Raw genomic sequence first — 13,447 nt, forward strand, 5'->3', positions numbered from 1 at the left:
TACCTGCTTTTTAACATATTCTGATACAGTTAAAGCAGAACTATACTCACCTCTGCTCCAGTCAGGGCCGCCTTTAATGTTGATTGGACCCTGGGCAAAATGTTGTTTGCCCCCCCCCCCCCCCCCATGCAATTTTGCTCTCCACCTGCTCTGAGACATACAATAAATAGCAGCTAGACTTAAAATCAGTTTCCTGTATCAGATCAGGCAGTGATTGGTTGCCAGAGGTTACAGCATATCATTACCACTTACTGACTGGTTGCTAGAGGTTGCAGCACACATTACTGCTCACGGATTAGTTGCTAGAGGTTACAGCACATGATTTCTTCTTGTTGATTGGTTGCTAGAGGTTACTGTACAGTAATACTGCTCACTGATTGGTTGCTAGAGGTTACAGCACATCATCTCTTCACTGCAGAGGGGCATGATATGCATATGGATGCCGCCTTTATTTACATATCTACGCTGCGGGATGCAGCTATTTACATATGAATGCTGCCGTTATTTACATATGATTGCCGGTTATTTGCTTGTAAAGACAGGATCTGTCGATGAGTCATCTGTACACAACAATAGGGCAGGGCTGGGCAGCATTAGTAGCAACACTTCACACTGAGATATCAGGACACAGCACGGGAATTAAAGTTCAAGGGACAAGGGAATTTAAAGGGGTGTTCCAGACAATTGTTATGTTTATTAAAAGTCAGCAGCTACAAAAAGTGTAGCTGCTGGCTTTTAATAAACAGACACTCACCTGCTCCAGCGTTCCAGCGACACGCCGGCCGGGGCTCCGCTCCTCTCCCCCCCCCCTCCCCGGCCGGCGTCTTCATTTCAACTGTAGGCACCCGGCCATGACAGCTTTCGGCTTCACGGCCGGGCACCCACTGCGCATGCACGAGTGGCGCGGCCCGGCGCTGCGCCGTCTGATTGGACAGGAGATCGCCTAGGACAGTGATGGCGAACCTTGGCACCCCAGATGTTTTAGAACTACATTTCCCATGATGCTCATGCACTCTGCAGGGTGGTTGAGCATCATGGGAAATGTAGTTCCAAAACATCTGGGGTGCCAAGGTTCGCCATCACTGGCCTAGGACCTGTGACGTGTCCTAGGCGATCGCCTACAGGGAGGGGCTGCTGTAGGCGATTAAGCTTAATCGCCTAACCAGCCTCTCGGCGGAAGGAGGAAGTGGGACAGGAAGTCCCCTTCTCCTGAAGCCCCCACTCCCCCCCCCCCCCCAAAAAATTATATGCCAAATGTGGCATGTAAGGGGGTGAGGAGTGGGATAAGCGGAAGTTCCATTCTGGGTGGAACTCCGCTTTAAACAGGGATAGTTGGCAAGTGTGAGGCAGCTGCTTTGGGCCCCACAACAATGACAGGGCCCAGGGCAGCTTCCCCTTTTGCCCTGCCTTAAAGACGGCCCTGGCTCCAGTGATGTGACGTCTGTGAATTCCCTTACTAGCTTCAAGTCAACATCGTCCACCGGCTTCTTCCAGGTTTGGAACTATTGATCATCTTCATTGGCTGAACCGGGATGATGTTACTTCTGTGCATGCGCAAGACTTCATTTATCAGACTTCATTTATCCCTGCACCTTGCAGATGCCAGAATTGCACACCGAGTTGTGTATGCACAGCACAGTATGTGCAAAAAACATGTTTTTCTTAAAAAATAGTTGAACAAACAGCCCTAATGGAACAAGTTTGTCTGGTTTGTAGTTTGAAACCAGTTCAATGCAAAGTGCATGTGTCAAGACCTATTACAGTTATGCAGCCATGGTATGAGGAAATAATAAACAGAAGGGGTGCCTTAGGGTTGTAGCGAGATACATCCTGAAGCACTTTGTAATGGTGTGCGTAGGATTCTGAGACAATTACATAAAGACAGAGGTCAGTATTTATACCCACAGTCATTTTTTTTTTTTACCATAATGCATTCTCTTTATTAACCTCCCTGGCGGTATGATTCTTTCAGAAAAAACATGCTGAAAGCGGTACAATTATTTGCAAGGAAATTTGGCGTTTTATACTGTAGGTCTGTAATTTTTAGAAATAACTCACTTAAATCTGACCAAACCAGAGTTTAATAGGCATCCCGGGTATGACATTTTTTTAAAAACAAAATTATAAATGATAATATAATAAATAATTATAAATAATTATAACAAATAATAATATAATTATAATAAAAATTATTCAATAATGTAATCAAATCAAAATCACAGACATTTGCTCAGTTGCAGAATTGTTGCTGTCATTATTTTTTGTTTTTATGACGAATTTCCCCACAAATCGCTATCGCACAATTCTGCAAGTGATTATAATTTATTATCGCTGTTTTCTAGCTGCTCTAAAACCATTTTTGACATAAAGGGACACTTTTGGTTGCTATGGACAATCTACAGTTTGCAGGCAGAAAGAACAGTTTTTATTATATAAAAGTACATGCAGGACACTGGGCAGACCACTAGGGACAAGGGGTGTGTGTATTTTTTACATACACTACTGTAATCTATAAGATTACAGTATACTGTATGTATTGTGTTTGTTTACCTTTTTGAATTTGGCGCCGTTCTCCGCTCCCGTGCGTCGTAACGTCGCAGGGAACGGAGATCGGCGTCACACGGAGGCACTGTGTGAATCGAGCGAGGTCCCGCTCGCTCACACAGCGCGGTGGCATCGCTGGATCCAGGGACAAGGTAAGTAAACCATGCCTGTGGATCTAGCGAGGCGAGCCCGAGTCTGACTCGGGGTTACCGATCGTAGCAGGAAAATCTAACCCCGAGTCAGACTCGGGAATACCGCCAGGCAGGTTAAAGTGGATGTAAACCCCAAATTTTTTTTTTTTTTTATGTCACAATGTAGAGTATAAGATTCCCTATCATCTGTGCCCAGTCTTGCCACACAGAGTTAATCCAGCGCTGAGCAATCCTCTTTTAATGTTCAGTGAAAATTAACAGAATGCTGTTCTTGCTTTGTGTTACAGGTTATTTACATATCTAGAGCTTGGACATGTTTATCATATGTTATGTTATGTTTATCATAATATGAGGTGATCCAAAGTTCATTGTATATTACCAGGATATGTAAATAACCTGTAACACAAAGCAAGAACAGAGAAACAGACTTTATAATTTGGCAAGTTTTTATCTGGAATTCTGTTAATTTTCACTGAACATTAAAAGAGGATTGCTCAGAGCTGGATTAACTCTGTGTGGCAAGACTGGGCACAGATGATAGGAAATCTTATACTCTACATTATGACATAAAAAAATAATATATTTTTTTTTGGGTTTACATCCACTTTAAGGCAAAAAATCTTCTGTGCACAGGATCAATCACCCCCCCCCCCCATTACTTACCTGAGCCCGATGTTGATCCAGCTCTGTGCAGGAGAGCAGAGAGCTCTTTCCGCTCTCTTCCTCATCACTTTGCAGATTGATAGCAGTAGAAGCCTTTGGCTTCTGCTGCTGTGAATCAAACCCTATGATAAGGGGGTAGCAGGGGGGTAGGGCTGAGCCGCACTGCCTGTGTCCATGGATGCAGACAGTGTGGCTCGGGATCAAGCCAGCATGAGATTGACCACCCCAAACTGGTCACATCATGTCTTTATGGAGCTGGCTTTGTACACAAGGGCACAGTTTTGCTGGAACAGAAAATGATCTGCTCCAAACTGCTGTTACAAGGTAGAAAGAACATAATTGTGTATGATATGTGCATAAAAATTAACCATAACTGTGATGGAATTAGAATGATATCCCCGTCAAGCATTCCCTTCTTCCCATAAAAGAAAATCACAGAATCATCCACACATGAGCCAAGGCTTAATGCTGGAACAAGAAGAGCTTTAATGGTACAACACACAGCTTCCACACTTTCACACTGGGGGCTTCCATACAGATTATAGGCAGACACTTCGGAGCCGATTCTGAAGACACATTTCTTTAGATAATGACATCAGTGAAGGTAATTACTAGTTGTAACAGAATACGTTATCTAGACAGCTTGGCCCCGCATATAGAAGAGGTAATTACCACAATGAAGCAATCAGAATAATTAACATGAGCCCCTTCTAATCACAGTAAACACAGGGCTTCTTCACACAACACACTAGATCAATTACCCTTTCAAATAGGGCTGGCTGAGGGAGGGACATTAACATTTCAACAGCCTGTAACACATGAATCCTTTTTACCTCTAACACACACACAGCATAACTAGCAGGGAGAATTTAAACTGAAGCATATCCTTCACAATAACCTTCACTAACACACCTGAATCCAATCATTTAGAGAAGCGTCCACAAATATTTGGCTATACAGTGTAGTTGTGTACTTAATTTGCTGTTTCTATGCTGTACATTGATATATTTCTGTAAGAAAAGTTATGTTTTGTCTCTCTCTGTACAGAATGTTCAACACCCCTCACAAACACAGACCGGGAAACGTCTGCACATAATCATAAACAAGGTATGAAAAGGGCATGTATGTACAAACAGTGGCGTCGCTAGCGGGGTGCGGTTCCGCACCGGGTGACACCATCCCAACTCTCCTGAGGGTGAGGAAGGCCCGGGCATTTTTTTTCAGCTGTCCTGGCCGGAACATCTTCAGCTCCGCAGCCGCGCCGCTCCTGTCTGTGTGTGTCCTTTCTCCTCCTACTTCCCTGCTGCTGAGCATGTCACATGTGTGTCACTATGTCTGCCCGGGCGGCGCGGCTGCATACTGTTCTCTCCTCTCCAGCTGCCACCCGGGACGAGTGTATGTACTACTGTTTGCCTAGCCACCTGCCCTGGCCCCAAGCTGGTGCTGTAACAGGCGGGAGGGTGTCAGCTTGTGTTAAGGGGGTGACTGCCGCCGGCCCGAGGTGTGTGGGGGGGGGTTGCCATGGTGTTGGTACGCCACCCAGTTACACCCGAGAGCTAGTGTGGGACTGGGAGGAGTGTATATGTCTAGCCTGTGCTGGTCTGATAATCGAGGGAGGGGGGGTTGGGAGCTGGACACATATATATATATATATATATATATATATATATATATATAGCCTGGGGTGCTATGGGAGGGGAGAGGGGGGTCTGCACTGAGGGGGATCTATGCTTATGGAGGGGGGGCTGCACCAAGGGGATCTACGCTTATGTGGGGGGGTCTATGCTTATGTGGGGGGTCTGCACCGAGGGGGGTTTATGTTTATGTGGGGGGGGTCTGCACTGAGGGGGGTCTATGCTTATGTGGGGGGTCTGCACTAAGGGGGGTCTATGCTTATAGAGGAGGAGTCTGCCCTGAGTGGGGGTGTCTATGCTGATGGGGGGTCTGCACTGAGCGGGGTCTATGCTTCTGGAGGGGGGAGGGTCTATGCTTCTGGAATGTCTGCACTAAGGGGTGTCTATGCTGATGGAGGGGGTGTCTATGCTGATGGGGGTCTGCACTGAGCGGGGTCTATGCTTATGGATGGGGGTCTGCACTGAGGGGGATCTATGCTTATTGAGAGGGGATCTATGTTTATGGAGGGGGGGTCTGCACTGGGAGTGTGTCTATGCTGATGGGGGGGTCTGCACTGAGGGGGATCTATGCTTATGGAGAGGGGTTTCTATGTTTATGGAGGGGGGTCTGCACTGGGAGGATGTCTATCCTGATGGAGGGGGGTCTGCAATGGGGGGGTCTATGCTTTTGAAGGGGGGGCTGCACGCTGATGGAGGGCATGCACTGAGGGGGGTCTATGCTTATGGAGGGGGTCTGCACTGAGGGGGTCTATGCTGATGGAGGGGGTCTGCACTGGGGGGGGGGTGTTTATGCTGATGGAGGGGGGTCTGTACTTAATGGGGTGGTTTATACTGAGGAAATAGAGTCTGTACTTAGTGGGGAGGGTGGTCTGTACTGAAGGGACTATAGTTGGCGGAAGGGGGGGGGGGGGGTGACACCACTTGTTTTTCACACCGGGTGACACCAATCCTAGTGACGCCACTGCTGAATCCAATCATTTAGAGAAGTGTCCACAAATATTTAGCTATACAGTGTAGTTGTGTACTTTATTTGCTGCTTCTATGCTGTACATTGATATAATGATGTCCTAGGTGTAAGAAAAGTTATATTTTGCTTCTCTCTGTACAGGATGTTCAACACCCCACACAAACAGAGACCTGGAAATGTGCGCAGATAATCCTAAACAAGGTATGGAAAAGGGCATGTACGGTATGGAAAAGGGCATGTACGGTATGGAAAAGGGCATGTACGGTATGGAAAAGGGCATGTACGGTATGGAAAAGGGCATGTACGGTATGGAAAAGGGCATGTACGGTATGTACAAAGATTGTGTACTGATATGTATTGCTGTTCCTTTGCTGGAACAGCAATACATCTCAGTACAGATTGGGTTGGCTTTGTTTGAACCTGAGCAGGAGTTTCCGTTGTATTCATATGGAAGGACGTGGTGCACATGGAAGAGTATTTTCTGTTTCAATAAACTTTTATTGAAATGTTCAAAAAATAGTATTTTCATTTACAGAATGTTCATTTGCAATCTTATTTTTTCCTGTACAAACCAGCCCAAGAAACATGTAAATTGATATATCATGGGATCACATATTTCTCTCTGCGATGTAAAAGGGGAAAAAACAAAAAAAAAGTATATTGAAATTCATCAACTACTGATCTGTGAAAAAATTGATGGGGTTCCATCAGGAATTATTAACATATCGGTTTGTTATTGCGGACAGATGATGGGCAATGATGGGCAATCTTCTGATTGGCAGAGACGAATCATGTGACTGTCTGATCTGATTGTTTGGAACAAAGCTCAGCGTTAATGGTCACTATATCAATACAGCCAAGGCAGTTGTGAGATGGCAGATCCCTACCTCCAGTCAGATCTAAACACAGTGGGCCAGATTCACAAAGAGCTACGACGTCGTATCTCTGAGATCCGACGGTCGGATCCATGCGCAGTTAAATCGGCGCGGGAACGAGCCTGATTTAAATTGTACAAGCCTACAAGATTGTACGAGCCTGATTTTAAATTGAATTCCGCCGGGGGAGTTACGATCCGCCGGTGCAAGTTTCGAGGTAAGTGCTTTGTGAATACTGTACTAGCCTCGCTAAATTGCACCGGCGGATCGTAAATCACATAGATTACGCGGATCTAAAGATCCGCTAATCTATGTGAATCTAGCCCTCTTTCTTCTAAAGAGTGGAGGGAGGGTGGGGGATGTATAGGTTCTTGCCAGTGCTGGTCATTTAGGGTGGTGGTGCTGGTTTCTAACAAGTTCCTCCTAATATGGAACTCAGACTAGGGTGACCAGACGTCCCCGGTTTCCGGGGACAGTTCCCGGATTAAGGACACTGTCCCCTGACCAAGTCTGTCCCTCGTTTTGTCCCCGGATTTGATTTGAACAGAGGCTGCAGTGATCCTGCATTTCTAGGTATGAGAGCCAATCATTGGCTCCGGCAAACTCGATTTTCCACCCACTGATCGTTATGTACGAAGGCGAAATGGTGGTCTGGCTATGTAAACAAGACAGATCGCTGTTCTGTCAGTATGAAAAGCAGGTACAGGGATCTATGCCTTCCCTTAGTAAAAGCATCTCCCCCACAGTAAGAAAACACTTGTTAGGCACACATTTAACCCTTTGGTTGCCCTAGATGTTATCCCCTTCCCAGCCAGTGTCATTACTACAGTGACAGTGCATATTTTTAGCACTGATCACGGTATTAGTGTCACTGGCCCAGATTCAGGTAGAATTTGCTCCTTTCTTACGGAGGCACAGGCACATTTTTGCCCTGCGCCCCCGCAAATTTACTGCGCTACACGCGATTCACGGAGCAGTAGCTCCGTAAATTGCGAGGGCACTGTGTAAACTTGCCCTGCGTAAGGGCGCCTAATGTAAATGATCCCGTAGGGGGAGGGAATCATTTAAATTAGGCGCGCTCCCGCGCCGAGCGTAGAGCGCATATTCCGTCGGGAAACTTTCCCGACGTGCATTGCGGCAAATGACGTCGCAAGGACGTCATTTGCTTCAAAGTGAACGTGAATGGCGTCCAGCGCCATTCACAAATCACTTACGCAAACAACGTGAAATTCAAATTTCACGACGCGGGAACGGCGGGTATACTTTAGCATTGGCTGCCCCTACTATTAGAAGGGGCAGCCTTACGCTAAAGACGCCGTACGAAAACTCCGTAACTTGCGTACGCAGGGCCCGCGCAACATTGTGAATCGGTGTTAGTATGCAATTTGCATACTATACACTGAGCACAATGGGTGCGCCCCCTATCGGTCATCGCAAGAATGCAGCCTAAAATCTTAGGCTGCAGTCGGTGTTACGATGTTCCTGAATCAGGAGCATTCGTAACGCCGGAGCAAGTCAGCAATTGCGCTGCGTAACTATGGTTACGCAGGCGCAATTGCTCTCTGAATCCGGGCCACTGTTTCCCAAAAAGTGTCACTTAGTGATCGATTTGTCCGCCGCAATATCGCAGTTCAGCTATGAGTCGCTGATTACCGCCATTACTAGTTAAAAAAAAATGTCCCCGGATTTCATTTTAAAAATCTGGTCACTTTAACCCAGACAGAAGGGGGTAGGCTGGTCGTCATCAAGGCCCACATTGGATAGCAGGTTGAGAGCACAGGATTATCATGACTAAAGCACAACACCAACCCAACGTGATAATTGACCACTATGCGAAACATAAAGCAGAGTTCCACCCACATTTTTTTTTTTTTTTGTTTACAAACTTTTTTATTTGGTACAAAATGGTGGTACAAAAAGCAAAATGGCATACAAAAAAAAAGAGTACACATAAGAAAATGTCCAGGAGTCAAAAAATAGACAATAGTAAACTATACAAATCTTATGTAACATTAATAAAACATAGTTCTAAAGAGTAGAGAATTAAGATGAGGGTCAAAAAGTAGATATAAAACCATAAGTGTTATTAGGATAAACAGATCAGCAAAAGGAATTATGCGATTTAGATGGGATTAAAGAAAGTAGCAGAATGTTCAAACCATGGGTCCCATTTTTTATTATATATATGGATCGAATTTTGAACAATGTGATAGATTTTTTCCATAAGGTTTATATTGTTAATTCTCGTTTTCAATTGATCTAATGGAACTGTGGGGGATTTCCAGTGAAAAGCAAACAGCCAGTGGATCGCAACACAGATTGTGTGGATTAGTCTCATGTGCTGTATGGGGAGGCCTATAATAGGGGAGAACAGAAGACAGTTCTGAACTGTCAGTTTGACATTGTAGTTTGAAATCTTAGAGGCAAATTTCTCAAGTTGTTTCCATATATATGTGATTCTATCACAGTCCCAGAAAGTGTGTGAGAATGAACCAATGGAGTTGCAGTTTCTGAAGCATAGTTGTGAAACGGTCGGAAATATTACATGTAGTTTAACTGGGGTATAGTACCATCTGGTGAATAGTTTCAGTGCAGTTTCCTTAATAGCAATTGATCTAGTGCATTTGTGAAGGTTGTTGATAGATTTTTTTTTTGGGCCCCCCTCCAGCTTATTTTGGGCCTGGCTGGTTCACATGTATGTGTTTTGGCGGCTCTCTCCAGAGCTGAGGTCTCGCTTGTCCCAGGAGTGATCACTCAGGCTGCTAAAACTGCTGTGTGCCTCCGATGGATCCAGGCTCAATACTCCAGAATAAGGGATGCAATGTGGTGGGAGAGAGAAGAACATATGCCTCCAATAGTGTAGTAGGTTAAGAATCCAAAAAAAAGTTTTATTGCTCCAAAAATATTTTTACAGAAAAATGGGGATAAAAACGTACAAACAGTCGTTTGTGCAACGCAGGGACGGGGCGATCGCAATACCGCCGTACGTCCGATGGCCTCCGGCTTGTGTGAGTGTTGCCCGGTCTCGACGTACGGCGGTATTGCGATCGCCCCGTCCCTGCGTTGCACAAACGACTGTTTGTACGTTTTTATCCCCATTTTTCTGTAAAAATATTTTTGGAGCAATAAAACTTTTTTTTGGATTCTTAACCTACTACACTATTGGAGGCATATGTTCTTCTCTCTCCCACCACATTGCATCCCTTATTCTGGAGTATTGAGCCTGGATCCATCGGAGGCACACAGCAGTTTTAGCAGCCTGAGTGATCACTCCTGGGACAAGCGAGACCTCAGCTCTGGAGAGACAGCACTATATGCCTGTATATAGCACCTTCAAGGTAAGGGTACTACGGTACCTGTGTGGATATATTACCATTGTCTGAGTGAAGAAGTCAGAAGTTCTGAACATCATTTCATCATCTCCTATAGACTGTCATATCATCACTTTGTTTTGATTTTTGGTTTTTCACTTCCATTTTGTGCACATCTTAGTGCTCACAGATGCATTTAGGTGTATAGAGGTTCACACCTGTGCATTATTTAAAGTTGGGACTCACTTTGCATCACCTGAGTATAGTCACTCATTATGTTTGTGCACATTACGTTTATGTATATACCTTGGTTGTGATTCACATCACATATTTGAAGCGCTTATCATTTACCTACTTTGTTTATACTTTTTGTGTTTTGTGAACACTTTTAGATATAGCAGCCTCAGATACACCCCTATTCACTTTATTATCATATTTGCTTACTCACAGTAGCGCATTGAAATTTTGGTGGTTGCCCTTCTCTGCACTTTCTCCAGTTCATCCTCATACTAAGGCCCCGTACACACGGCCAGTTTCCTCGGCAGAATTCAGCTTCCGACCGAGTTTCTGGCTGAATTCTGCCGAGAAACCCGGCCGTGTGTACACTTTCGGCCAAGGAAGCCGACGAGGACCTCGGCGAGGAAATAGAGAACATGTTCTCTATTTTCTCGTTGTTCTATGGGAGCTCTCGCCCCGCCGAGGTCCTCCGCGGCTTCAGGGCTGAACTGGCCGAGGAACTCGATGTGTTTGGCACGTCGAGTTCCTCGGCCGTGTGTACGGGGCCTAAGGATTTGAAATGCCTCCTTGCTAGTATAAACTTTTTTGGACATGGCTGGCTATGGTGACACTGGCACAGGTAGACTGCTGATGGTGGATGTGCGACAGGTACTCTGCTGTCAGGAAGCTGTAGGAGGGGTACTTTACTGTCAGGAGGCTGTAGGAGGGGTACTCTGCTGTCAGGAAGCTGTAGGAGGGGTACTCTGCTGTCAGGAGGCTGTAGGAGGGGTACTCTGCTGTCAGGAGGCTGTAGGAGGGGTACTCTGCTGTCAGGATGCTGTAGGAGGGGTACTCTGCTGTCAGGAAGCTGTAGGAGGGGTATTCTGCTGTCAGGAAGCTGTAGCAGGGGTACTTTGCTGTCAGGAAGCTGTAGGAGAGGTACTCTGCTGTCAGGAAGCTGTAAGAGGGTACTCTGTTGTCAGGAGGCTGTAGGAGGGGTACTCTGCTGTCAGGAGGCTGTAGGAGGGGTACTCTGCTGTCAGGAGGCTGTAGGAGGGGTACTCTGCTGTCAGGAAGCTGTAGGAGAGGTACTCTGCTGTCAGGAAGCTGTAAGAGGGTACTCTGTTGTCAGGAGGCTGTAGGAGGGGTACTCTGCTGTCAGGAGGCTGTAAGAGGGGTACTCTGCTGTCAGGAAGCTGTAAGAGGGGTACTCAGTTGTCAGGAGGCTGTAGGAGGGGCATTCTGCTGTCAGGATGCTGTAGGAGGGGTACTCTGCTGTCAGGATGCTGTAGGAGGGGCATTCTGCTGTCAGGATGCTGTAGGAGGGGTACTCTGCTGTCAGGAAGCTGTAGGAGGGGTATTCTGCTGTCAGGAAGCTGTAGGAGGGGTACTCTGCTGTCAGGAAGCTGTAGGAGGGGTACTCTGCTGTCAGGAGGCTGTAGGAGGGGTACTCTGCTGTTGGGAGGCTGTAGGAGGGGTACTCTGCTGTCAGGATGCTGTAGGAGGGGTACTCTGCTGTCAGGAAGCTGTAGGAGGGGTATTCTGCTGTCAGGAAGCTGTAGGAGGGGTACTTTGCTGTCAGGAAGCTGTAGGAGGGGTACTCTGCTGTCAGGAAGCTGTAGGAGGGCCACTCTGCTGTCAGGAAGCTGTAGGAGGGGCATTCTGCTGTCAGGAAGCTGTAGGAGGGGCATTCTGCTGTCAGGAAGCTGTAGGAGGGGCATTCTGCTGTCAGGAAGCTGTAGGAGGGGTACTCTGCTGTCAGGAGGCTGTAGGAGAGGTACTCTGCTGTCAGGAAGCTGTAAGAGGGTACTCTGTTGTCAGGAGGCTGTAGGAGGGGTACTCTGCTGTCAGGAGGCTGTAAGAGGGGTACTCTGCTGTCAGGAAGCTGTAAGAGGGGTACTCAGTTGTCAGGAGGCTGTAGGAGGGGCATTCTGCTGTCAGGATGCTGTAGGAGGGGTACTCTGCTGTCAGGATGCTGTAGGAGGGGCATTCTGCTGTCAGGATGCTGTAGGAGGGGTACTCTGCTGTCAGGAAGCTGTAGGAGGGGTATTCTGCTGTCAGGAAGCTGTAGGAGGGGTACTCTGCTGTCAGGAAGCTGTAGGAGGGGTACTCTGCTGTCAGGAAGCTGTAGGAGGGGTACTCTGCTGTCAGGAGGCTGTAGGAGGGGTACTCTGCTTTTTGGCGGCTGTGGCTGTGCGACAGGTGCACTGTTGATGGGCACTGATGGGTGACAGAAACATTGCTGATGGGTGACAGTTGCACTGATTGCCACTGATGAGCAACAGGTACAGCACACTGGTGATGGATGACGGGTACACTGACTAACTAGAAAAGTTGGGCAGCTCCCGCCCTCTGACAGGACATGCCACGCCTTCTATTTGCTTGAACGGATAAATTCTATTCGGTGATAGGGGAAGGAGCATACCATCCGGGAGAAGACACCCAGGCTGCTAAATGGTGGCATGGATAGGACTGTCATTCGGTCAGTGTATGGACCACAGTCCGCCATTTATTGACGGCTGATTTAAAACATCAGTAGCTTTATACGTCTGCATGGGGACTTTTTTTTATATGTCACCATATACAGCAACTATATAATATTCAGTTGTTTGGTTTGATTTTCCTCATATAACATACAAACAGCTTTATGTAGCTCTAATGTCTGATCTCTGTATTTTTTTTAGGAATTTGGCAGAAACTCAAGTCATTCAAAGTTCCTTTGCTCTATGTTTTAATCGGAGCACCAATATTTCTGATTATCGTTTGTGCTATTTACGCTATAACAGGTAAGTCTTAATTGCTATGAACTCAACATCATTTTTATCAATAAGAAAACAAGTCAGAGACCAACAGAAGAAAAATCAATGGCCCGGATTCAGCTAGATTTGCGCATTTATTACGGAGGCGCAGGGCAACGATTTTGCCCTGTGCCCCCGCAATTTTCTTGCGCTGCCCTCGATTCACGGAGCAGAAGCTCCGTAAATTCCGCGGGCGTGCCGGCAAAATGCCCGGCGCAAGCGCGCGCAAATTAAATGATCCCGTAGGGGGCGGGAATCATTTAAATTAGGCGCATTCCCGCGCCGAT

The 13,447-nt window shown here is 46.6% G+C and overlaps 1 protein-coding gene across 1 annotated transcript in view; it reads left to right on the forward strand.

The window, feature by feature from the left end:
- The first annotated feature begins 4,084 nt into the window (after window positions 1–4,084).
- Window positions 4,085–13,447, forward strand: part of LOC120922489 (C-type lectin domain family 2 member D2-like) — a 36,909-nt gene continuing 27,546 nt past the window's right edge. The window contains exons 1-3 of the mRNA XM_040334679.1: window positions 4,085–4,466; window positions 6,102–6,161; window positions 13,047–13,148. Of these exons, the coding sequence (XP_040190613.1) occupies window positions 6,137–6,161; window positions 13,047–13,148 (127 nt within the window). The 5' untranslated portion in view covers window positions 4,085–4,466; window positions 6,102–6,136. The remainder of the gene's footprint in view (window positions 4,467–6,101; window positions 6,162–13,046; window positions 13,149–13,447) is intronic.

This window comes from Rana temporaria, unplaced genomic scaffold, assembly GCF_905171775.1.
Source record: "Rana temporaria unplaced genomic scaffold, aRanTem1.1, whole genome shotgun sequence".
Taxonomy (NCBI): Eukaryota; Metazoa; Chordata; class Amphibia; order Anura; family Ranidae; genus Rana; species Rana temporaria.